A 27,859-nucleotide genomic window follows, 5' to 3' on the forward strand; every position below is an offset into this window, starting at 1 on the left:
ACAGGACAGACGGTCAGGGAATAAGGACAGACAGGGTGGATGGTCAGGGAACCGGGACAGATCAGGTGGGCTGCCAGGGAACCAGGATAGACTGGGCAGACGATCAGAGGACCTGGACCGGCTGGGTGGATGGCCAGGGAACCTGAACAGACTAGGCAGATGGTCAAGGAACCAGGGTGGATATAGGAAGGATCAGGCAGGGCAGCGACCACTGGAAGCAGGACAGGGTCAGACCGGGCGGCAACCGCTGGGAGAAGGACAGGGTCAGATTGGACAGCCACTAAGAGACTGACAGGGTCCGATAAAACGGTCGCTGGGTAGAGGACTGGGTTGGACTAGATGACAGTCACAGGAGGCAGGACACACTGGGTGGCAACCGCTGGAATCTGGTCAGAATGGGTGAAAACCCCACAGGGCTGGACAGACTGGGGGTTGGTGGCTGGACAGACTGACCATTGGCAGCCACAGGACAGAAGTCAGTTTGTGTGACAACTGCTGGTGACTAGGTAGTTAGTTAGTTAGTGATTTTATGCCATGCAAGCTTCCATGGCTATTTTCATGGCAAAAAACAAGTAAAAATATTTTAAAAGGTAAAGCAGAGGTCTTCAACTGTGTTCCTGGGATTGATTTCATGCAATTTGTTTGTAATGTATTGATCCCATTCTGTTTGCCATTTGTTGATGATGTAGAGATTATGGTAGGTTTCAGATCTGAGGATGGTATGGAGCCTGCTTGTTCATTTCCAAGGATTCCACAATGGCCAGGTACCCAGCAAAAGTAAATATTACAATTCTGTGCCTCCAGTGCTGACAATTTGGTTAGAATTTTTAGAAGGGCTGGGTGGTCATTTTTGAATGATGCAAGTGCCTGAAGACATGATTTTGAATCTGTTATTATTAAGAAATTTCTCTGTCGTGTGGTCTTGATGGGATCCAGTGCTAGAATAATAGCGTTAGCATCTGCTGTAAAAATTGAGCTCTGATTGGGATCCTTATACTGCATTTTTGGTGATTGATCACATATGCAGCCAACACATGATCTTCAGACTTTGATCCATCTGTATATATACACTGGTGGCCAAAAATGTGTAATAATGTACAGATTTTGCTCTTATTGAAAGAAATTGGTACTTTTATTCACCAAAGTGTCATTCAGCTGATCACAATGTATAGTAAGGACATTAATAACGTGAAAAATTACTATTACAATTTGAAAAAAAATGGTCAGAACTTCTTAAACTACTTCAAAGAGTTCCCATCAAAAAATCCTCCACTTGCAGCAATGACAGCTTTGCAGATCCTTGGCATTCTATCTGTCAGTTTGTCCAGATACTCAGGTGACATTTCACCCCACGCTTCCTGTAGCACTTGCCATAGATGTGGCTGTCTTGTCGGGCACTTCTCACGCACCTTACAGTCTAGCTGATCCCACAAAAGCTCAATGGGTTTAAGATCCATAATACTCTTTTCCAATTATCTGTTGTCCAATGTCTGTGTTTCTTTGCCCAGTCTAACCTTTTCTTTTTGTTTTTCTGTTTCAAAATGGCTTTTTCTTTGCAATTCTTCCTATAAGGCCTGCACCCCTGAGTGTTCTCTTTACTGTTTGTACATGAAACTGGTGTTGCGTGGGTAGAATTCAATGAAGCTGTCAGCTGAGGAAATGTGAGGCATCTATTTCTCAAACTAGGGACGCTGATGTATTTATACTCTTTAGTTGTACATCTGGCCTTCTACATCTCTTTCTGTCCAGTTGTCCTTTGCCTTTGAAGACTGTAGTGTACACCTTTGTATAAAATCTTCAGGTTTATGGCATTGTAAAGCATTCATTCCTCAAAACAGTGATTGACTGACGAGTTTCTAGAGAAAGCTGTTTCTTTTTTGTCATTTTTGACCTAATATTGACCTTAAGACATGCCAGTCTATTGCATACTGTGGCAACTCAAAAACAAAGACAATGTTAAGCTTCAATTAATAAACCAAATAGCTTTCAACTGTGTTTGATATAATGGCAAGTAATTTTATAGTACCAAATTAGCAATTTAGCATGATTACTCAAGGATAAGGTGTTAGAGTGTTGGCTGCTGGAAATGGAGCCTGTCTATATTTGATCAAAAATGAATTTTTTCAAATAGTGATCATGCTGTTTTTAACATCAGTAATGTCCTGACTGTACTTCAGTCAGTTAAATGCCACTTTGGTGAATTAAAGTACCAATTTCCTTCCGAAACAGCAAAATCTGTACATTATTCCAAACCTTTGGCTGCCAGTGTAGGTGTGTGATGGAAACATCTCGTTGATATCCAGGAGTTGTTGAAAGTATTCATTCAGATGGGTTTCAGATTTTTTGTTTTTTGTTAAGTCCAGGATTATTTTTGGTTTTTTGAAATTCCAGGGTGGGATACTGCAGAAGTATGTCTGTTCCAGCATGCTTAAGTCAACTTTTATGTTTTCTAGATAGAATTTAATCCGTAGACCAGGAGGTTGTATATGCCTCGGTTTACTCTCATACAGATATGACTATCGGGGTGAGAAGATTGCATTATATGCTGTATTTTCTTTGTTGGTCTTTAGTTTTGTTGATTATTGCAGGGCTAATTTGAGAAGTCTGTTCTCTAAAGAAAGTTCATTACTCTCTACATATAAACTTTGAATTGGTAATGTTCTGAAGGCCCCCAGTACCATACATATGCCTTGATGGTGAACCGTGTCCAAAAGTTGGATATACAATTTCCTGGCTGAGCCATACACTACGCTTCCTTGGTCCAAGTGTGATCTGATCAGGTTTAGGAGAACATAGCTCTCTGCTTCCCACTTAGTCTTTGCTAAAACCTTTAAAATATCCATTGATTTGAAACATTTATCTTTAAAATCTTCATGTGAGGGATAAAAATAAAATGTATTGTCAAAGGTTATTCCAAAGAATTTGGTCTCCTTGACAACTTTGATAGGATCGCCATCCATAATTATCTCTGTGTCATGGAGAGAGCGTAACTGGCAAAAATGCATACAGACTGTTTTACTCTTTGAGAACTAAACCTGTTGGACACAGACACTGGACCCTATTAATTGTCAGCTGGATTTTCCATTCAATACTGTTCCTGAATTTGCCTCTGTAGCAAATAAAAATGTTGTCTACATTAAGGCTGCAATGAATGTTTGATCTGATGACTTTTACAACGTTGTTTATTTTGTTTTGACCTAAAAAGGGTCACTGTTAAGAAGCTTCCTTGAGGTACTCCTAATTCTTGTCTGATAGGGTAGTACCTACCCTGAGTTTAAAATGTCCATTTGATAAAAAGTTAGCAGTAAAAATGGGTAGATTTCATCTAATGTCCATGTCATAAGCTTTCTCCAAGTCAAAGTAGACAGCAACAGCATGTTCTTTTCTGATAGAAGCATCACGTTCATAACTTTCAAGGCTGATGAGGTGATCAATAGTGCTTCTTTTATAAATCTGTAACAGACTCAGGAGAACCAGAAGTTAGATCCATTTGCAGCTTTACTTGAAAAGTCACAGAATATACAACAGGCAGAGGTCAGTATTCAAAACATACAGCAATGTAGGCAAATCCAATAATCTTGGTCAAAAACAGGCAGAGAGTCGAGGCAGGCAGACAGCAATCACAAAGAGTATAGAAACAGAAACAGATTAAAGTCAAAAGGCAGGCAGCAGTGAATCAGGATGACAATAACAGGCAGAAGATCAAAACACTCAGAAAAGTTAGCCGGAGCAAAAACAAGACTTCGCACTGAACCCAGTGTTTGCAGTGCTTAAATAGTCCATGAAATAAGGTACAGGTGTGTAGTAATCAGTCCTGCTGAGGATGATGGGAATCGTAGTTCGTGAGAAACAGTTAACACTCGGGTGACGGCGCTCTCTGGTGGTTATCGAAGGGAGTGTTCGTAACAGAGCCCCCCCCGCGAGCGGTTCCCGACGCGAGGAAGCACATGACGCCGGGGTCTTCCACGGGGATGAGTCCTGTGGAATTCTGTTAATTGGTTGTGGTCAAGAATGTCCTCAGCACTGACCCAGGAACGCTCCTCCGGACCATATCCCTCCCAGTCTACCAGATATTGAATTCCGCGACCCAGCCGTCTGGAGTCCACGAGTTCTTGAACCTGGTAAGCTTCCTCGCCGTCCACGATTGTGGGGGTGGGGGGGTTTGAAGTATTGTCCTCCACATCCACTCTCGGACCAACAGCAGGTTTGAGCAGCGAGACATGGAATGTGGGATAAATACAATCGTTTGCGGGCAGTTGAAGATGGAATGATACGGGAGTGATTTATCTTATGATTTTGAAGGGACCCAAATACCTGGGATTGAGCTTTCTGCAGGGCAGACGAAGGCGTAGGTTGTGAGTGGAGAGCCAGATTAGAGATGTGGGGATTATGAGTTCAGATGTCTGGTTCTGATTCAGAGCTTCAAATTGACTTTAACTTTATCAGCTTTAACATTCTTAGTGCCAGGGCGATATGTGATTTTGAAGTCAAAATGTGTGTAAAAAAAATTAAATAAAATAAAAAAAATAAAAAATAAAAAATAAAAAGTGCCCACCTGGCCTGCAGTGGATTCATTCTCTTTGAGCGCAGATATTCAAGGTTCTGATGATCAGTCAGCACAAGAAATGGATGCTTTGCCCCCTCCAATCAATGTTGCCATTCCTCCAGGGCTGCTTTCATGGCAAGTAATTCTCAGTTCCCCACATCAAAATTTTGTTCTGCCGTGGAGAGTTTTCGGGAATAGAAAGCACTGGGGTAGAGTTTGAGGTGACCCATGGCGTTGTGAAAGAATGGCTCTGATCCCGGTGTTCGAGGTGTCCACCTCGATTACAAATGAACAGTCTGGATTAGGATGATGCAGAATGGGAGTGGAGGTAAAGTGGGCTTTGAGATCCTTGAAGGCGTGTAATGCTGATGCAGACCAACATAGTTTGGTGCCCCCTCCTCTCTGCATGGACATAAGGGGTGCAGCAATCATGCTGAAATTCCTGATGAACCATCGGTAGAAGTTAGCGAACCCCAGAAAATGTTGTAGTTCCTTCAGAGACTATGGTTGAGGCCAGTTTAAGACCGCTCGTACCTTGTTGTCATCCATGGCGACCCCCTCAGAGCTAACGATGTAACCCAGGAACGATACAGATGTTTGGTGAAACTCACGTTTCTGAGCCTTGGCGTAGAGCTGGTGTGAGATTAGACACTGGAGAACGGCTCTGACATGTCCGATGTGTTCCTCGAGGGTATTAGAAGAAATTAGAATGTTGTTGATGTATACAAAGCACCCATCAGTTTAACATAACTCTGAAGACATCGTTGATGAAGGACTGGGAGAATCAAGTATTCATAGTGTCCACTGCTGATGGAGAATGCTGTCTTCCACTCGTCCCCCTCTCTGATGCGAATGAGGTTGTAAGCGCTGCGCAGATCCAGTTTGGTGAAATACTTGGTGGTTCGTAGTTGTTCCAGTGCTGCCGGGACTAATGGTAAAGGGTAACGAAATTTCACCGTGATATCATTGAGAGCACGATAATCGATGCAAGGTCGTAGACCACCGTCCTTCTTACCCATGAAGAAGAATCCAGCCATAGCAGGGGAAGTGGATGGTCATATAAAACCTTTGGCCAGCTCCTCCTCGATGTAACTTTTCATGGCCTGAGCTTCAGGCTCAGATAAAAGGAAAAATCCTGCCTCGTGGTGGTGTGGTACCCGGTAATAGCTCAATAGCACAGTCGCTGGAATGAGGGAGAAGTTGAGACACTTTGGTCTTACTGAAGGCCTCCACCAGATCTGTGTATTCCATTGGCAATCTGGGTACCTCAGTGATCTTCTCTGTGACTGATGCAGCTCCAGCAGATAAAAGGAACTATTGACCTCAGGCAGTTGGAAAAGTATGTGGAGACCCATTGTGATATCTGTCTCACTCCAAGAGATTTTTGGGTTATGTTACTGAAGTCATGGTAGTCTAAGAATGACAGGATGGTATGGTGAGTGAATGACAAAGGCGTGTGATTTCAGTGTGTATAATGCTCACTTGAAGGGTGATGTCTGCGGTGGTGAATTGAACATGGCCAGTCCCCAGAGGACGTCCATCTGGCACTGCCACTGCCAAGGGAGATTCACAGGGAATTAGTGGTATCTTAAATTCTCTGACTAACTCCTCATCAATAAAGTTGCCAGCGGCCCTTGAGTTGAGCATGGCATGAGTGGGAAATTATTTGTTTGTGAAGGAAATTGTTATTGGAACATCAATGCATGATGTTACATGGAGAGGTAGAGAGACATTACTCACCGCCAATTGAGATGATGGTGTTGGTCGTATGGGACAGGCTGCTCTTAAATGTCCAGGTTGACCGCAATATAAGGGTTAGGTGTTATCTGACGCGGCATTCTCTCTCCTCTGAAGTCAAATGAGCAAGCCCTATTTGCATAGGCACCAATTCCTCAGCGGTGCATGCCGGCTGATAATTCTGCAGGGGAGGTTTAACTGGTCTCCATGAGCGAATGAGATTGTCAATACGGATGGCAAAATCAATGAATTGGTCCAAGGTCCTCCCTTCATCACGACATGCCAGCTCTGATTGCAATTCGACGTTTAATCCTCTTTGAAACAGCACCTTGAGCGTGTCATCAACCCATACAGCCTGTGCAGAGAGTGCGGAAGGACAGGGCATATTCGGCGGCTGTGTTTCTTCCTTGTTGGAGAGAGAGTATCTGATCGCCTGTACTTCTTCCTCCCTCGGGATGTTCAAACACCTCGCAAAAGCGTTGTTTGAAGCTGGTGAATGAGGTGAATCTCAAACCCTTGTAAGACCACACAGCAGTAGCCCAATCCAATGCCCTCCCTGTGAGCAGTGAACATACAAAGAAAATGCATCTCTCCTCAGTGGGATAAAGTGTAGGCTGTTGGCCCACGAACATTACATCAAGAATCCCTTACATTTAGAAGGTGTACTGCCAAACTTATCTGGGAAGGCAAGTCGTGGATTGGTGGTGATGGGATTCGGTATTGTTGGATTCTCCGCAGGAAATGGTTGAGGTGTTGGCAGAGATGGGTTTACCACGGGCAGGTGAAGGTTCTGCAGCGTCTTCACCATCTCCTCTGTTAACGAGGTATGCCATTGTAATTGTTGCTGACGATCTGCCAACACACCAGCCTGAGCAGAGAGCTTATTGGAGAGCTGAAAAATAGCTGCTAGATCAGTAGGTGGTGAAGTCTTCTGTAACATAGACTCAGGAGAACCAGAAGTTAGATCCATTTGCAGCTTTACTTGTAAAGTCACAGAGAATATATAACAGGCAGAGGTCAGTATTCAAAACATACAGCAACATAGGCAAATCCAATAATCGTGGTCAAAAACAAGCAGAGGGTCGAGGCAGGCAGAAAACAATCACAAAGAGTATGTCCAGGAACAGATCAAAGTCAAAAGGCAGGCAGCAGTGAATCAGGATGACAATAACAGGCAGAAGATCAAACACAGGCAGACTAATGTGGAAAAACACTCAGAAATGTTAGCCGGGGCAAAAACAAGATTTTGCACTGAACCCAGTGTTTGCAGTGCTTAAATAGTCCATGAAATAAGGTACAGGTGTATAGTAATCAGTCCTGCTGAGGATGATGGGAATCGTAGTTCATGAGAAACAGTTAATACTCGAGTGACGGTGCTCTCTGGTGGTTACCAAGGGGAGTGTTCATAACAAAATCCACCTTGAGCATTATTTATAAGATGTTGAGACTCCAGCATCCATATGCATCCTTCATTAACCATTCTCTCCCTGGTTTTAATTAAAAAAAAAACTCATCAGGGCTATAGGTTGGTAGTTGCAAGGTTTGTTATGATACTTTCCTGTCTTTGGAATAGGAACAATTTCCACTCCTTTCCAAGAATATGGAACATCCCCTGACATCAAGATGGAGTTAAATATTTTTAAAAGGACAGGATAGTGTGAGGCAAATGTTAAAAAAAATGTATAGTGAATATTGTCAGGTCCAGTTGCAGTGTCATGTGATCTGCTTCTGGCCCGCAACAGCTCTTCCATAGTGAAAGGTTGATTGTAAGGTTCCATATGATTTTTTCTGATTTAACACTTTTTATTAATTCACAAAATTGACAAAGAAAAGCAAAATACATATTCACAGAATCAACCTTTAACCCCCACCATTACCCCACTCTGACCCTCAACGAACATCCCTGTGGTCACACATGAGTATACACACACACACACACACACACACACAAAAAGAAAAATATATATATTAAAAAATTATAATAATAATCACACACATTTAAAACTAATCTTCTCTCTCCACTGCCCCTCCCCAAGAAGGCCAAATAGCTGCCCCATTTCCTATCAAATAAATCTAAGTTTCCCAACCTTCTACATAACATTTCCTCGAATGCCGCCACCCTCCCCATCTCTGTGCACCACTCTTTTTTCTTTTCTCCCCTTTTCTCCCCAATTTGGAATGCCCAATTCCCAATGTGCTCTAAGTCCTCATGGTGGCATAGTGACTCGCCTCAATCTGGGTGGTGGAGGATGAATCTCAGTTGCCTCCGTGTCTGAGACCGTCAATCCGCACATCTTATCACGTTGAGCACATTACCGTGGAGACGTAGCGCATGTGGAGGCTTCACGCTATTCTCCGAGGCATCCACGCACAACTCACCAAGCGCCCGAGAGCGAGAACCACACATTATAGTGACCACGAGGAGGTTATCCAATGTGACTATACCCTCCCTAGCAACCGGGTCAATTTGGTTATTCAGGAGACCTGGCTGGAGTCACTCAGCATGCCGTGGATTCGAACTTGTGACTCCAGTGGTGGTAGTCAGCGTCTTTACTCGCTGAGCTACCCAGGACCCCATTCTGTGCACCACTCTTGAAATGAGGGTGCTCCAGCCGACTTCCATCCCCTTAGAACAATCTGTCTGCTGATCATAACACTGGCTAGGACCCAATGTTTTATGTGTTTATCCCCTATAATAATGACCACCCCATTGCCTAAAATACAGAGTCTGGGGCAAAATGAAATCTGAGTGCCCAATACATCAAACATAAAACTCTGAACCCTCAGCCAAAATTCTTGGATCTTAACACACCACCAAAAAACATGGGTTGTGTCCCCATCTTCTGATTGGCATCGCCAGCAGGTGGGTGTGTCTTTCAGACCAAACCTATATGATTCCGTAGAGGGGGTCCAATAGAATCGATGTAAAATCTTAAATTGCATAAGAGGCACCCTTGCATCTCTAGATGTAGACTTGACGTTTTTTAGAATCTTAGCCCACACTCCCTCCTCCAATACCAAGTATAAATCTTTCTCCCATAATCTCTTGAGAGAAGTTGAAGCTCTGTCCCCCAGACTCTGAATTAGCAGGGAATAATTCACTAATGCCTCATGACATTTTCCAAAAGCAATAATCACCACTTCCAGAGTGTCTGCCACTTTAGGGGGTGTATGCTACTCCCAAAAATAGTACAGAGCAGGTGGAGCAGCTGTAAATATCTAAAGAACTGAGATCTGGGAATCCCAAAATGTTTAACCATATTTTCAAAGGAAATATTCCTTTATATTATTTATCTCTCCAATAACACTCCACTCTCACATTAAATATAAAAAATAAATTACCAAACGAAAAAATATATATATTTTTAGACCTATATTATGCCTTTTCTTTACACAAACTTAAATTAGCCTTACCCTGTTCTGTAGACAAAAAAAGTCAGCTGAATTACATTATCAGAATGTCTCCAACTTTGTTTCTTCGCCTCATTTATTACTCTACGTGCTTGTGCTCTCTATATTTTGACACTGATAAGGTTTTCCATTGATGGACTTCTGAAGAATCTTCTTTCAGCTTTCTTTCAGCTTTCTTCTGCTCTTTTATAGCCTTTTTGCAGTTATCATTGAACCATGGCAGTCGTTTGCATTTTGTATTTGGTGAAGTTTTTGGAATGGTATCGTTTGCTATGGAGATTAAAATACCGGTAAAAAAATTTATAGGATCTGGGTCATTCTCAGGAACTGCAGTCTTTCATAAAATAAGGTTTGAAAATCGTACCAGTTGATTTAATCAGAATCAGCTTTATTGCCAAGTATGCTTACATATACAAGGAATTTGTCTTGGTGACAGGAGCTTCCAGTGTACAACAATACAAAAGCAATACAAAAACAGCAGCAAGACATAGATAATAATAAAAAATACAAAATAAAATCGAATTATACACATACGTACAGACACACACATACATACATAGAAAGACTAAACTGTGTATTGCACATAGTTATTGCTCAATGGGGCAATTTAACTGTTCATGAGATGGATAGCCTGAGGGAAAAAACTGTTCCTGTTCCTGACGGTTCTGGTGCTCAGAGCTCTGAAGCGTCGGCCAGAAGGCAACAGTTCAAAAAGGTAGTGGGCAGGGTGAGTGGGGTCCAGAGTGATTTTTCCAGCCTTTTTCCTCACTCTGGAAGTGCATAGTTTTTGAAGGGGGGGCAGGGGGAAAAAAAATAATCCTCTCAGCAGTCCGAACTGTCCTTTGTAGTCTTCTGATGTCTGATTTCGTAACTGAACCAAACCAGACAGTTATTGAAGTGCAGAGGACAGACTCAATGACTGCTGAGTAAAACTGTATCAGCAGCACCTGTGGCAGGTTGAATTTCCTCAGCTGGTGAAGGAAGTACAACCTCTGCTGGGCTGGACTCTCCTGAGTCAATGTGGGTCTCCCACTTCAGGTCCTGTGAGATGGAAGTGCCCAGGAACCTGAATGACTCCACTGCTGCCACAGTGCTGTTTAGAATGGTGAGGGGGGTCAGTGTTGGGGTGTTTCTCCTAAAGTCCACAATGATCTCCACCGTTTTGAACGTGTTCAGCTCAAGGTTGTTTTGACTGCACCAGACAGCCAGCTGTTCAACCTCCCTTCTGTATGCAGACTCATCGTCATCTCGGATGAGGCCGATGAAAGTGGTGTCGTCTGCAAACTTCAGGAGCTTGACAGAGGTGTCCTTGGCGATGCAGTCACTGGTGTAGAGGGAGAGGAATAGTGGGGAGAGCACACATCCCTGGGGGGCACTAGTGCTGATTGTACAGGTGCTAGAAGTGAGTTTCCCCTGTCTCACAAGCTGCTGCCTGTCCACCAGAAAGCTGGTAATCCACTGACAGATAGACATGGGAACAGAGAGTTGGTGTAATTTATTCTGGAGTTTAGCTGGGATGATGGTATTGAAAGCTGAACTGAAGTCCACAAAAAGGATCCTTGCATATGTCCCTGGTCTGTCTGTCTGTCCAGATGTTGCAGGATATGATGCAATCTTTTGTTGACTGCACCATCCACAGACCTGTTTGCTCTAAGCAAATTGAAGGGGATCTAGAAAGGGTCCAGTGATGTTCTTCAGGTGGGCCAACACCAGTCTCTCAAATGATTTCTTGACCACAGACGTCAGGGCGACAGGTCTGTAGTCATTAAGTCCTGTGATTTTTGGTTTCTTTGGGACGGAAATAATGATTGAGCGTTTGAAGCAGCATGGGACTTCACACTGCTCCGGTGATCTATTGAAGATCTGTGTGAAGATGGGGGCCAGCTTGTTAGCACAGGATCGAAGACACGCTGGTGAGACGCCATCTGGGCCTGAAGCCTTCCTCGTCTTTTGTTTCCGAAAGACGTGGCTCACATCATCTTCACAGATCTTAAGTGCAGTTTAAGTAGCAGGAGGGGGGAGGAGGGGGGTTGCAGGAGGTGTTGGTGTTTGTGTGAAGTGAAGGTCAGAGTGGGTGTGGGATGTGAGATTGGGCCTTTCAAATCTGCAGTAAAACACATTCAGGTTGTCAGCCAGTTGTTGGCTCCCTACAGGGTTGGGGGTAGGAGTCCTGTAATTTGTGAGTTGTTTCATGCCACTCCACACTGATGCAGGGTCGTTAGCTGAAAACTTGTTTTTCAGTTTCTCAGAGTATCTTCTTTTAGCCACTCTGATTTCCCTGTTCAGTGTGTTCCTGGCCTGATTGTACAGGACTTTATCCCCACCCCTGTAAGAATCCTCTTTGGCCTGACAAAGCTGCATGAGCTCTGCTGTAAACCACGGTTTGTCATTGTTGAACTTTAAATAAGTCCTAGTAGGAATGCACATATCCTCACAGAAACTGATATATGATGTAACAGTATCTGTGAACTCGTCCAGGTCTGTGGCTGCAGCCTCAAAAACACTCCAATCCGTGCAATCGAAGCAGGCTTGTAATTCCCGCTCTGCTTCATTGGTCCATCTCTTTACAGTCCTTACCACTGGCTTGGTTGATTTTAATTTCTGCCTGTAGGTTGGAAGAAGATGAACCAGACAGTGATCAGAGAGTCCCAATGCTGCTCTAGGGACAGAGCGATATGCATCCTGTATTGTTGTGTAACAATGATCCAGTATGTTCCTGTCTCTGGTGGGGCATGTGATGTGCTGTTTGTATTTGGGCAGTTCACGTGTGAGATTTGCTTTGTTAAAATCCCCAAGAATAATAATAACTGAGTCCGGGTATTGTTGTTCCAGGTCTGTGATTTGATCAGCCAGCTGTTGCAGTGCTGTGTTCAAACACGCATTTGGTGCGATATACACACTTACCAGAATAAACGAGGAAAACTCCCACGGCGAGTAGAAAGGCTTACAGTTAATAAAGAGCACTTTCAAATTAGGACAGCACATCCTACAAGTTTCACTGATATAAAAGCATGTTCCACCGCCTCTCGTTTTCCCAGTTAACTCCGCGATGCGATCTGCTCTGAACAGCTGGAAGCCTGGCAGATGTAACGCACTGTCCGAAATTGCTTCACTCAGCCAGGTTTCTGTGAAGCACAAGGCAGCAGAGGTGAAAAGTCCTTAATTGTGTGGGTGAGGAGATGTTGTTCGTCCATTTTGTTAGGAAGAGAGTGGAGATTCTCTAAGTGAATACTCTGCAGCGCTGTTCGAAATCTGTGCCGATGGAGTTTGACCAGCGGACCGGCTCATCTACCTCGCCTGCATCTCTTGAACAGCAGAGCTGTGCCTCCAACTAAAATGTCTAGCAAAACATCTGAATATTCGAAAACCGCGAAAAGATTTTCTGGTATATGCTGTCGAATGTTCAGCAGTTCGTCTCTGTTAAAACTGACTGGAAAAAGATTACTAAACACAAGACAAACAAACAAAAACAACAAAAGAACTGAGGAGCTCCACACCGAGGCAGCCATCTGCGGTGCCATCATACGACATGTTTTCAACTTAAGTTGCCTTCTCTGTATGCTTGGTACTTCTCCTCCTCATTTGAAGGTCAAGATTATTGGAAAATGGTCACTTCCACAGAGGTCATTCTACACTTTCCATGAGAGATCTAGTAGTAGCTCAGGCTGGCAGATGGTTAGGTCAGTTGCTGAATAGGTACCATGTTCAGGGTATAAATAGGTTTGAGACCCATCATTTAAAAGGCACAGGGCATGGTTGTTGATAAATCTTCAATGTTCTTGCCTTTTGTATTACACTGATTACTACCCCACAAGGTATTATGGTTGTTAAAATCCCCCATAAGTATGATGGGGGAAGGAAGCTGCTCCACAAGGTTGTCCAGATCTTGATTCTTTATTGTCATATCTGGTGGAATGTATATGGAGCATACTGTGAAAGTACTCTGGAGGATATTATGTACTGCTGTTACTTGTAAATTATTATTTAGTGTGATGTATCTGTGTATCACATAATTTTGAATTAAAATATCTGTTCTACCAGAAGAACGTCAACTGTTTGAACCAAAAGAATTTAAAATTGTAAAGTTTTTAAAAGAAAGGGTAGTATCAGGTGACAACTGCATCTCTTGTAGACAAAAGGCAAGTGGATTTATAACTGCAGCTAATCATTGCAATTCTGCGAAGTTACCTCTGAGCCCACGGCAGTTCCATTGGATAACAGTGTGATCCATATTTAAGTTGGGAGAGTAGGGATATTACCCCTAGTTCTGCCTTTTGGTGAACGGCTCCTACTGTGATGGCCACTCTTTTTCATTTCGACATCTTTGATTGCTTTCATCTTTGTATTTTTCTCTATATCATCTTGTGATACTTTTGATTTTGAACATCCTGCTTTTTTTAGAATTCTTGTTAATTATTTGGTTTTCTGTCTGTAAGTTCTGGTTGGTTTGGCTATGGGTTGATGTAGTTTCATTCTAATTTCCTGCACTCTTTGATCTAGGAGGAGGTATACCTTTACTGTTACTGACAGTTTGTGGTTTATCCTTTTGTAGCCAGATCAAATCTGTCTGGCAATCCACTGAATGAAAAGTTTTTTTTGACCACAGAGGCAAAAGTTTTATTTACAATGAAAGAGGGTGCCACAGATACCAATTTGAGTGCTTCATTATAGCTGATTTTCTTTGTACATCTTATTTTCTGGATTTCTTTCTCTTTAATCCGCATCAAGCATTCCTTTGATGTAGCCATATGCTCTCCTGCACAATTGCAGCATTTGAGTGGCTTCTGACAGCTTTCTTTGTCATGATCCTCCTCTCCACAATTGCAGGATATATGCTTATTCTTACAGCTGTTTGATCCATGTCCATACTTTTGACAGTTAAAGCATCTCAGTGGATTTGGCATAAATAAGTCCACTAGAACACTCATATACCCAATTTTGAGGTTTATTGAAGGTAATAATGAAAGTGACAGTTTTGATAATTCGATCTTCTCTTTTGATTGTTCTTCTTTTCACATACATCACTCCTTGAGATTTCAGTTCAGAAGTTATTTCTTCTTCATTGTCCAACTCTCTGGTACAGATGACTGGATAGAGGGGGCAGTGGCCGCTGGGCAGAGGGTGAGGTCAGAAGCAATCACTGAAAACTGGGCAGGCTGAGTGGCGGCAGCTGGGGAGTGATCAGGTTGAGCGGTGGCCGCTGGTGAAGGGTCAGAGTCAGACTGGGCTGCAGCCACTGTCAGTTCGGACCCAGTCTTGTGTCCAGTGGCTGCAGGGAACCAGTCAAACTCCAGGTAGGGAGAGGGGTCCAGTAAGTCAGGAAATGGGATAAGGTCTGGCGGCGACAGGGGAATGGCCTCCATGGCCGAAAGTGCTGTCAGCTGCAGGGGAATGGCCTTCGTGGCTGAGAGTACTGGGAGCGGCAGGGGAACGGCCTTCATAGCCGGGAGTGCTGGGAGCAGCAAGTGAATGGCCTCTGTGGCCAAGAGCGCAGGCAGTGGCAGGGGAATGGCTTCCATGGCTGAGAGCACTGGCAGTGGCAGGGGAACGGCCTTCGTGGCTGAGAGCGCTGGGAGCAGCAGGGGAATGGCCTCTGTGGCCAAGAGCGCTGGCAGCGACAGGGGAACGGTCTCCATGGCCGAGAGTGCTGGTGTGGGCTCTGGTGCGGGCTCTGGTGCAGGGGCCCCTCTCCTCCTCCTCTTGCGGGAGTTAGGAAGCACTGCGGAGGAAGATTAGGATGCAGACAAGGGATGGGAGATGAGATCATCAAAGTTGGGTTCCCACTGCCCAAGTACAACCTCTCCTCCATGATCTTACACACACGCTCCACCACCTCCCAGGAAAACCAAGACTCAAGATCTCTCCAAATACCCCAATCCAAGGGCTCATCCAGTCCAGACAGGAAGAGATATATCAGGACTGTCTCACCATAACCCAATCTCTGAACCGCGTTGAGGAGTGCCTCAGCATAAATCTCAAAAGGGCAGAGCCCTGGCACCAACTCCCCGAACTGCAGTCCTGGTCAGAGTCACTGGAACTCGTTCCTGGTTCCTGCCAAACTGGAACGGGGGTTAAAAAATGACCATTGCCTCTGCTGGGTCTGATGTGGCTGAATTGTTATGTCACGGGAGAGCAAGGGAGGACCCAAACGCAGGAGGCAATTTAAAAGAGCTTTATTTCAAAATACAAACCAAAACTCCCACAATGGGGAAAAACACAGAAAACAGAACAGTAAACATAAAAACCAAACATACAAGAAAACTGACCGAAGTAAGTATTACTCTGGAACCAACCAACTAGAAACACACCAACAAACAAAACAATTCAGCACAGGACTGAACACGAAGGGAACTTAAATAGCCATGTTTAATGGGAGACAGGTGCCGCGTATAACCAGTTGACGATTATGATCATTGTCATAGCAACTGGGGCTAGCATTCCCGACGTGGCACCTGCAAAATCACAAGAGAGAGGGGAAGAAAAACGCAGACAAGACAAACTGACAGATAGAGGGGGCACAGTCAAGGCCAGACTGGGACAGCATATTTCTTGCTCATAGCTCACTGTGCACTTTATTTGTTGCTATTTTAAGTAGTGTTATTCAGAAGACAAATGTTTAGGAATACTACAGAGGTGTGATGAGAGACAGAGGGTGGAGAAAGGTCCGGGGTCACTAAAGACCCAAGGTATGCATTAAAGTGTTAAAGTACCCCACGTGATTTAATGACAAGAAAGATAACCTTAATATTTACAACCTCACTTTGAACGTGTTTGGGGCCCAGTTTTCACATCAGCTTTTTTATGACAATGTTGTGACTGTTCATAAGCTCATCAAATGGTTTTGTAGCATGCAAGACCAACTAAAAGAAGAAGGTAATCAGAAATGGCCCTGTGGAGCTCAACCTTGATAAGAGTGAAGGGTATTTCTGGGAGTGAACTGACACGCCTGTGTTCTGACCAATGGTGTCGCTGCTCTGGCTTGTGATTCCACAAAACAATTAGCCTTTTCCTACAGAGTTTGCAGGACAGTAAGAGTCAATAAAAATGTTCCTGATGTGACATGCGGTCCCTACCTATGCCCCATTTGTTATGCAACAAGCCCTCAAACTGTGGAACAAGGTCAGGAGGCCCTTACACTTTTCCTCACTTTTATGATTTTAACCACTTTAACAAGACTAGAAAAATATATACTCAGTCTAAACACTGTCTGCATGAAAAGTAAAAGAATTTTACAAAATCTCAACCATATTTCTTACTGCACTGCAATTGCTTTTAGTTTTAGGAAGCTGGTTCTAAATCAGCATGAAACTTGAATGTATGCATGCATGAAACTTTACGCAACTGCACATGTAATATCCCACTAATAATATTATTCATGCCTGATATTTACAAAATATACTTACATCAGGCCAAGTGTGTGTTAAAAGGTCACATGCCCTATTCATCACTTGGAGTGAGTCGTCAAAATACACAGTGACACCATTATTCTTAATGTGTGAGAGTGTGTGGCTTGTGTGAAATGCCTTTGTGAGGTTAATGTGTTCAGCTTTACTTGCATGAGCCTGACTAGCAGCCACCACTCAGAAGAATGTATGGTTTTGCTAATGCATGCATCCTGCCTTTTATTTGGGTCCTGGTGAACATCTAAATGAAGCATCATCTGAGAAGACCACAAGCTCAGTCGAGGTCAGTCACGAGCAAAAATGTCTCTACCTCTAATATGAGATTCACTGATCTAGATCTTTCAGGGCTTAGACTTTGCCCCTATCTGATTAGGATCTTTGGATTGACACAGGAGCACGTGACTTCTCAGCTGGCAAATAAACTGTACATGCACATGCTGTAGCTGATATCAGCACCTGTACGGTAGAACATGCGGAATTAATTGTTGTGTTTCTCTGTTTCCTCCAATGTCACACCTGATTCTATTAATGAAGTGCAGTTTGGACATTAGCGGAATCAGGTGTATTAAATTTTACAGTAGTAATAAAACAGTGATCATGACTCTTAATTTGTTAGGTCTCATGGGTCTGCATTAATTTTTTTTTTTTTTTTTTTTTGTGGCAGCAAATATTTTTACACATTACCACAGGACAACAGGACAGATATTTCCTGAAATGAAAATAATTCAGGCATTATTGCTTAATCTGTGAGGAATAGACAGGCCCAAACAGAATATTTAGATTTTTTTAATTTATTTTTTTGCATATTCTGTGCTGATTTTTGGGGAAATTTGTAACATGGGCTTAAACATGGTAAAATGTGTTAAACAGAGCTAAGAGTACCACACTCAAAGTGGTAGCGTGTACTGTACACTTTAATTTTACTATTACTGTTGTCTGTTTTACGCAATCCTCGCTTGTTCATATTACTAAAAAAATGCATGTAACCAAGTGAACTTAAATTAACTGAGTTGTTTCAACCATTTCAAGCTTTATCTAATCTATTTGTGTTGGGACAACATGATTTTTTTATTTTTTATTAACTGAAAAAGGGCAGGGAATTTCTTATTTCCAGCATACTTAGTTGCATGGCACTCAATAGGGAAGAGTAAATCTTAAAATGAATTGTTATACTGTGTCTTTTTGCAAGAAGAATGTAAAGGGGAGGCAATTGTTAGTGTTTAATGTTTTGTTGTGTTGAGATTTAGAAGAGTTTCTGTTATTTTGGAGTTTTGGGGGTTAACATTATGGTGGAGAGTGGAACAAGAGATAATTTTAAGGACGGGTACATGTTGTGAATGCTCTATGTTGCTTTACTCTTTGAACAATTGCTATGCTAATCATAGCAAAGTGTTTAGTACGCATTTAGCAATAGCATACACTGTACTAGCTAGCTTGTAACGGAAAGAGATTTTTTTACTTAAGAGTTATTTAAAGTATCTAATTTAGTTAGGCTTACTCAATTCAATAAGATTTTCTCTAGTTGAAGTATTTAAATTGAGATTACATGATCATTTTAATCTAAGAAATCTAATTTCAAACTTCTTTTTTTGAGTGTGTTGTGTATAATGAAACTGAGAAACATTGCTGATTGTGGTTTTATAATATTATGCAATGTATGTGTCAAGAGTGATAGTGACATCCCTTTCAGCCAGTGGTCAGGCAGCCAAATGTATTTGGACTCAAACCAGAGCAAATATTTACACTTGACCAGTTTCATCTGGAATGTGTCTCAAACGTATAGTATCCATCTTGGAGGGCATTTACACCTGGTCTTTTCATGATCCGATAGCAATCCGATCAGCAAAAACGCATAAAGTGACCAAGTGTAAATACCCCCTAGCAGACTTTAACTCACGTTTTCTCACTTCCAAGGTTTCATGTATGATTTATGTTAAGCTTCCAATACAGCGTCTACAGAGCTTTAGTAAATATCTCTCTCTCGAAGTCGATATGTCTATACTTTGATTTTGGACTCCATTAAAAGAAGAAGAAAAGACATAGCTGAGGAGGAAGTACATTAGATGAAGAAATTTTGGACCACATTATAAAAGTTATGTAAAAGGAAGGGTTGGTCTTGACTAGTAGCCATCAAGATTTTGTCAAAATTTTTGCAGTACAGGGAAACTAGTCATGTTTTCCACACAAGTTCATTATGTCTCTACAGTTTGAAGAAATATTTGCCAGTTACGGAGTTGTCTCAACTGCCAAGTTCTATTAGAATGCGGACAATATGCCAGCCTTGCCCTTCTAGAACACGCCATCTGTGAACTCTGTGAGAGCTCTTTATGTAACCTCCTCTTATCACCTACGAGAGAAATAGTGGGATATGCGAGAAAGAAATAACAGATGGGAAATGGGATGATAAGCTTCATCATGAGAGGTTTCAAAACAAAGGTCAAGTTTTATTGATAACGAGAGGCATTTTTTTTCCATGTACAGTATGCAACAAAATAACATCGTACGTCACTTCTGCATTAGTCAACAATGGAAAGGAGTTGGAATTTACAGGTTTAGCATGGCTGCAACACCAAAAACTGCCCAAACCATTGCAAAACTCACCCCTCTGTAAGACCACAGGCGCATGCATTCTCACCTTCCAAATGGTTGAAACATGAATGGATAGAGAAATGGAATCATAAAAGTCAGACCAAAGGTGTTAACGTGCAGACACTGTTATTTTACAAAAATTAAGGCCAAGGCCCATGTACTGAACAGTCAACAAAATGAGGGATAGATAGCAGATACAAGCAGGGAGAGAGCAAGAGAGAGAGAGCAAAAAACTGAGAAGCCCACGCACTGTATGCCACACCAGCGATTGGAGCACACAGGGGGTGGTGCAATGATGGCGGGGATTTAAGTTATTCTAAACAACAACAAAAAATAAGAAAGAAAAAGAAACTTGGAGAAAGTGAATGTCCTGCATGTCCCCTCCCTCAACTTGGGGTTAACAAACTATTTTATTCAATTACTATTGCACAATGCTCTATGATTTTTGCAAGTCATTGTATACAAAGTTTATTACCAGTTTTTATTCCTAAATTGACTCATTCCCTAGCTGTTGTTTAAAAGTCTCATATACTGTATATAAAAGGTAAGTTGAAAATTAAACTTTTGTTATCATTTACTTACTCTCATGTTGTTCTAAACCTTAATGATTTGCATTCTTTTCTTGAACACAACAAAGAAGCATAAAAGTAGTCCATATGACTTGAAGTCATGTTGTTATTCTCTGATAATCTTCCCCTCTGCTGCAGCCCTCAAATGTAATGGGAAGTTGTATATATATTTAAGTATGCCACGTGAAGATGACCAGGTTTGATGTCAATGATGCCGAGCGGCATTGGCTTTCTCGTGTAACATCACCCAACTAAACGCTCCAGGCTTGAATATGCTGAAAGTGAATGAGATTAAATTTTGAATTACTTACATTTTCACACAAAGCTACAGTATGGCTTCAGAAGACTTTGAATATAGTGGACGAGCTATACTTTTATGATACTTTAATAGTGAGCTTGTTTACATGGACACCAGAAAGCTATGTATTGAGAGAAAGATGCTTAAGACATGAAAGCGGCTTTTGCGTTTTTGCACTGTGTTAACAGTTTACTTATTACCCTTGCATACTTGCAGTCCGTCCGGTTAGTAAGCTGCTTTCTCTACAGCTTGTCATTTCTCTGCAATACTTGTGTAAATGATTTTCATTGCGCCTGCCGCAGCATAGCATGGCGATAGTGGCGTTTCCATCTTACGTCATACTCTGGAATTCCCCCAGCACACTATAGCGCATATGTGGATGCGGGGGACAGTAGTCAGTATTTTATATTGGTGTGTTCTAGTTGACTGTGTGTGTATGCGAGTGTGATTTTCACTTTTCTGTTTGTACTCCCTGGTAATGTTGAATTTGTGGCATGTGACTTGTTGATATGATGCAGCAATACAGTACATCCAGTGACGTTAGTTTAGTTATTCGGTATTTTTCACATACATGCACAAAACCTTTAAAAATCAATGCCTGTTTTACCTTATTACTTCTGTAGCCCCACCCAATAGCTGATCAGTCATGAGCAGAAAGCCAATTGCTGTCAAGTCTTTAAGGAGAAGCACCACCAAAACTGATAATTTCTGGCAGAGGGTCAGAATCAACATGGAAAATTATAATGTTTTACAAATACTTTATTGTTTTTTTTGTGCAAAAATATTATAAGTGAACCTCAAGGAACATTTTAAAATAATTAAAAAAAGCATGTCATGACCCCTTTAAGTAAATCCAACAAAGTATAATCATTCTACTTTAATAAAATACCTACAGAAGGCTTTGTGCAACCTTTTAAAGTTAATTTAGTATTCTTCAGTTCCTAGTCCAGCAAAGTTGTGCTTACTCGAGGGGTATTTTGGTTTTCCCAACTCCCTTTTACAGATACAAATGGAGGTGTGCTGTGTGCTCTACAATAAATGACCACATGACCAATTTAAATTAATTACATTGATAAGAGTTAGAAGGAACACTACTCCCCATTGATGGGTAACACTAAATAGAACATTCAACACAACTACAACAATTACCAACAACAACTATTTACGCTTCACATAAGGCCCCCTACCTTACCTGGGCCCACATAATTAAAAATTGTGGACCAAGAGTCTTTGGCCATTCTCCCAAACACAGCTCAGGTAAAACATGTAAAAACATTTCCATTTGACTTTAAGCAATTGAAATAAGTCTGTTCAAAACTCAGATAATACATGTAAACACAGCGTATTATTATTATTATTAAGTCAAATTAAATGCATAATTAAAATTTATAAAATAAGAAACATTTTATAACATACAATTTACTAAGGGTCAAAATCATTTTTGCAGGGCTTTATTAACTTGCTGATGTGTGTTTGACAATTGTTGTAGCTAAACTCTGCAGGACGGTAGCCCTTCAGGAACAGGTCTGAACAGCCACAAGTTTGGAACATTAAAAAAAAAAAAATGATACCTCCACCTCCTCACTGAAAACCCATTAGACCTAACATAAAGCCTTGAGACACCCTAAAATCTCTGTCAGCATTAAAGGTAAACAGACATTGCCATTGGTCTTTGATGTCAGTGATTGTTCATGCTCTCTCACTTTTGTTCTCTCACATACACACTAGATCTGTTCAGATAAAGAGAAGATTATGTGAGTACATATGTGGAGAATCTTCCGTGCAGTGCTGCAGTGTCATGCGTGTAACTGAAGATCTTCACTTTCATAATCAGAAGAGTGAACTTGAAGGCCTTTATTGTCAATGAAGGCATTGACAATAAAATTCCCCCAAACAGCTCATCTAATTTTCATTTTCAGGAGGAGCACCTGCTATTTGGGGGAATGTGTGGTTTCATATTAGGTGTAACCAGACAAAAGCTTTTAATGAGGGACAGACCAAAATTAAAATCATTATATCACTTTGTTTCATAGTAAAAAAAACAACAACAAACTGTACATTTTTCGAGTGACATGAGTGCAAGTATATGATTTGGACATCTTTCTTTTTTGAGGAACCATCTGCTTTCTGAAAGTTTGAGCTGCTTCAGAATGGTAAAAGGTCCTCAGTAAAAAGATGAGGTCAAAGGTGAACTGTGTTATTTCTGTGCCACTACTGGCCCTAAATGGACTTCCAATTGGCTTGTCTGTGCAGCATGACTGAGCCAGCCATAACAACATTGGCTGAGCCAAAATTTGGTGCCGCTAGTGATGCAGAAATTACAGTATACACTTTACTTTACATTTACTTTACTTTACACTTTAAATCTCGAGTTGTCCTCAAAGTTCTTGTATTTGTGATTGGATGAGAGGACAGGCATCACTGTAGGAAAACAACATATTTCAGAGGCGTAATAATGTGTTGAAAGACATGTAGCAATGTATGTCTTGCACAACCACAGAGCACAGCAAGAAAGATGGATTCAATGTACTGTATGTGATGCATTTTGATGGGATCTTTATGACATGAATACAAGCAATAAAATGCAGCTTAATTGACAGCAGCTTTTAAAGTGCTGATAAAGATTTAAAAATAATGAGAAAACAGTTAACTTATGTCTGAAAAGGACAGATTAGCGGTAGATTTTAAGTCATTGTTGATTAACTGATGAACACAAAAAAAGTCAACAAGAGTCATTAAAATCATGCCTTTGCAGGTGTTGGAGACATCCACTCAAGACAAAGGCCAACTTTGTCAAGGTTTCCTGTGACAAGACATGATGTTCCAGACCAGTGTCAGTAAATATCTGTTTTTAGGTGGCAACATGATACAGTGTCTGGTGTCTCATCCCACTCCCTAGGAAGCTATATCATGAATCCATATATTGTGAATATTGTCACGGATTCACCAGGCTACACACACACAGCCTTCCCTCTCTCCCGAATACTTATCACCTGCACCTGTCTTTCTCTCATCACCATGCTAATCAGCTCCCTGCATAAGCCACACACACTCCTCAGTCGATGTCTGGTCTCCCATGGAATACAGACTCACTTACCTGTTCTCCAGCGAAGTCTTCAAAGTTCCACTCCAGTGATATCCAACGATTTCTCCAAGGTTCCTCTCAAACGTTTCCAACAATCTGTTTCCCCTGTTTCTCCTCTCGTCCCTATCTGATGTTTGTGAGTGTGGCTCATCAAGGACTCTCACTTCATATATGAATAAAGACTGTTATCAGTGTAATGCTTATCATTTACTGTTCAACATCTTCTTATTGATACTCACCTGTTTACTTAAACTGTGTGTTTAATAAATACCTGCCTTCAGGTTCAAACATTATCTTTGTGTCTGGGTCTCCGTTACAAATATAAAGTTTTTACATAATGGCATTTAGACATTCAACAAATAATGTTGTATTAAGTTTTGATCCTGTTCACCATGAGAGTTTGATTTCCCTTGTGTTTTTGGCTTGGGCCAAGAAGCTACAGTAGTTACCACATAGCAACACACTACAAAACACTCACCAGGGTCTGTCTATGCATAATGGATATTGTTTTTGAGTGCATTGTATTGTGGGTTAGAGTATTCCACATTGTGTGCTCCAGTTGTAGCTTGCACATTTTATATTATATAACACGTCAACTGGGCATTCCCTGCATACTGAAAATTTGCAGACCTTTCATTGTACACATACTGCAATATACAACAAAGCACTTTGCACAGAATACTGTATCCCATGTGCTCAGTTTTACTTTTCCAGTGTAATGAATAAACCAGGAAAATCGGCCAAAGTGATATGTGCAATGTTTTAATGGGGTCATGAATTGGAAAATAAAACTTAGTGATATCTTGACATATAAGAGTTCATAGTACTATAAAAACATACTTTAAATTTCAGAACCGAAAACTTCTTCATTAGTCAAAAAAAAAAAAAAAAAAAAAAAAAAGGGTTTATTGAAACCAAGGTGCCAAAATGGCTTGTTCTCTACTTCCTCCTCACTAATACATCATAGTGATGTATTACATCAGCACAGGCCAGCCTCTGAATAAACAGATCAACGCCTACTTTATCGTCGAAACTGCTTAGGCCCGCCCACCGGTCTTGCGGTTGGAGTAGAGCAGTATTTTTGGAGCAACAGGAGGTGTCACGATCGCCACGAAGATGTCAAGACGTTGTGCAGTGCTAGGTTGTAGGAAACTAGATATCTTGCATTTGCTTCAAAACGATCCCAACATTAAGGAAGAGTGGCTTACGTTTATTTTTAAAGAAGTCCCGGATCGCGTCGGTAAGAACGTGTTTGTTTGCTCGCTTAATTTTTTTATTGATGATTCTTTCACAAACAAGACACAGTTTGAAGCACGCTTTGCAGAGAGACTTAAATTAAAAGTTGATGCATTGCCAACTATATTGGACCCGACAGTGATGTCGCAACAAACAAGTGTGAGTATCCATGTTAATTGTTTTGCTTCATATGTTACAGACGGTTAAATGTGTACTGAGTATTTGATTTGATCCTAGTGATTTTAGACGGTCGTGTATTAGTTTTAATGCACAGGGATCTCTAAGCAGCATATATTTTCTTGTTCTGTTGGCATGATGGCACAATTGCCACAGATGCACCTAAAGAGTATTGATATCAATATATTTAGACAATCTCTTTACGTTTTAATGAAAACATGACTCGTAATGAACAACGTATGCGTTTGTCTCTACACTGAATATATGATGAAAGATGATTATATGACGAACGACAGTGTGACAAACACCGGTGAATGTATCCTCTATACGTTTACATGTTGCACAGTAAGTGTATCCTTTCACAGTTATAAACGTGATAGCACCATATATTTACACTTTATTTGGTACTGTCATGCGTTACTCAGCATTTGTAAAACACGGAAATGTTTCACCGTTGGAAAATGCCCCAACTATGTAACAAGATACAAACAGTTGTGTCGCGTCTTGGTTCAAACAATAATAAAAGTAATACCTATTACACAAATAGACAAGTAAATTACAGTGATTACTTACCACGCTGTCACAGACTGCAGTATCCGTGGTGTTTGTGGAGGGGGTTAATTCGGGATCAGACTCTGGCTCAAACATGTATGGATGAATTCCTCCGGTTGTCATTTTTTTTAACCATCCGAAGTTTTCAAAACAACCCCACATGCACGTAATGGTGGGGGCGTTTACACTTATCCACATGCAATGATGTTACCCAATCACAGCAGTGTGCGTTTACACTGAATCTTCAAGAACACACGCCCCCCAAAAAGGAGCATTTGAATCAAAGGCACAAAAACTGGATAGAAAATGCCAATTATTCCTAAATTATGACTACTTTTAATGAAAAAATCACAATAACATTATAAGTGGAACTCAAGGAACAATATAAAATAAAATCTAAATCAAATTCATGACACCTTTAACATCTCTTTCTTGACATGATCGGACTACCAAAAGTTACGATATTTTAACATAAATTGGATTAAAATAGCAAAGTAATCATTTTTATTTCTGAGATTTTGACTGGACATTCAATGTGGACATAATGAGGTAATGTTACAACAAGCATACTACTGATTGAAAAATTTGTCATTAGGTAACTAAACTTCTTTCCACCCTCTCGACAATGGCCATCACCAAAACTTCACTTCTCTGATTTGAGTCTTACCTCACAGGTAGGTCCTTCTACCTGCTACCGAGGTACCTCAGGGCTCAGTGCTTGGACCCCTCCTCTGTTCCATTAACACAACGTCTCTGGGATCTATCATACAGGCACATGGCTTTTCCTATCATTGCTACACCGATGACATGCAACTCTGCCTCTTGTTCCAGCCTGACAATCCTATGGCAGCTGCACGGATCTCAGCCTGCTAGATAGACATCTTGTTATGGATGTAAAAACATTCAGCTCAATCTAGCAAAGATGGAGCTTCTCGTCGTCCCAGCGAGTCCAGCATTACAACATGACTTCACCATTCAGGTGAAGTGAATCCAGGAGAGCCACAAATCTTGGGGAAATGTGCGACAATCAGTTGAACTTCATGGAGGGCCACATCGCAAAGACTGCCTGATCATGCAGATTTGCCTTGTACAACATCAGAAAGATCAGACATTTCCTTATTCAGCATGCTACACAACTCCTTGTCCAGGCTCTTGTTATATCTAGACTGGACTATGGCAATGCTCTTGTGGCAGGACTTCCTGCATGTACAATCAATCCTCAGCAAATGATCTAAAACCTGTGGTGCGTTTGGTCTTCAACGAGCCCTAGACTGCGTACCTCACACCTCTCTTCATTGAACTGCACTTGCTGCCAGTGGTTGCTTGCATCAAATTCAAGGCATTGGTGCTTGCATATAGAACAGCAACTGGCTCTGCACCCCCCTATCTGCATTAACTGTTTTAACTCTATGTGCTCTCCACAAGCCTGTGATCGGCGTGCAAGCTGTGGGGTACCATCTCAAAGAGGCACAAAATCACTTTCCCTGACTTTAAACCTCCACCGTTCCTTGCTGGTGGAACAACCTTCCCAACTCAACCTGCAGCAGCCAACTCTCTTGCAAAATTCAAGAAAGTTTTCTCTTCTGTGAGCACTTGAAACTTGACTCAGTCACTAATGCACTAATTTTGTATTGCAGCACTTCTCATATTATTGCCTCCTTAGGATGTTTCGCCTTTGTCACAGTGGACAAAAAAAAGTTAAATGAATAAATGTAAATGCATAATGTATACAGTACAGTCACATATTTTATGAAATAGTATCCAGTATGCAGTGAGGCTTCTAGTATTTTATTTCTAACATAGCCATACCCTATTTTCTAAGTGTCTGGATTTGTGTTCAGTTCAAGGCTAGTTTTAGGGGATGGGTTGCTGTAGGACCCTGAACAATCACATTTTATCAGTGTCAAATATAAATATAGCTGCGAGCAGCGATGACAGGCCCAAGCACCATGGGTCCATTTCCACCGTTGGCTTTTGGAAAACAAGGCAAATCTGTGGTAAAATAGCTTGTAAACACTTCCTGTATTAAATATATGAAAATAATGAATCATGACCATTCTTATTAGTTTAAAATATATTTTATTGTCACACTACATGTATTTATCACAATACAAACAACTGCAACACAATGGGCTAGTGAAGGGTGTGTTCGTATGATAAGTGTGCTTTGTGGGAGTCAGGAACAATCTGAAGAGAGTCAGTTGAAGCTGGTGTGGTGCGAAGCCAAGCCCAGATGATACAGTCCCCGAGACGTGG

At 41.4% G+C, this 27,859-nt stretch overlaps 1 protein-coding gene across 1 annotated transcript in view; it reads right to left on the reverse strand.

Moving 5' to 3' along the window:
• The window catches only part of LOC127448994 (purine nucleoside phosphorylase-like), a 44,756-nt gene extending 19,030 nt beyond the window's left edge, over positions 1-25,726 (reverse strand). Inside the window, exons 1-2 of the mRNA XM_051712036.1 lie at positions 25,625-25,726; positions 23,651-23,820 (exon numbers count right to left, since the gene is read on the reverse strand). Coding sequence (XP_051567996.1) covers positions 23,651-23,820; positions 25,625-25,726 — 272 coding nt within the window. The remainder of the gene's footprint in view (positions 1-23,650; positions 23,821-25,624) is intronic.
• Between the last annotated feature and the right edge of the window lie 2,133 nt (positions 25,727-27,859).

The sequence above is a fragment of the Myxocyprinus asiaticus genome, chromosome 1 (genome assembly GCF_019703515.2).
Source record: "Myxocyprinus asiaticus isolate MX2 ecotype Aquarium Trade chromosome 1, UBuf_Myxa_2, whole genome shotgun sequence".
Lineage (NCBI taxonomy): Eukaryota > Metazoa > Chordata > Actinopteri > Cypriniformes > Catostomidae > Myxocyprinus > Myxocyprinus asiaticus.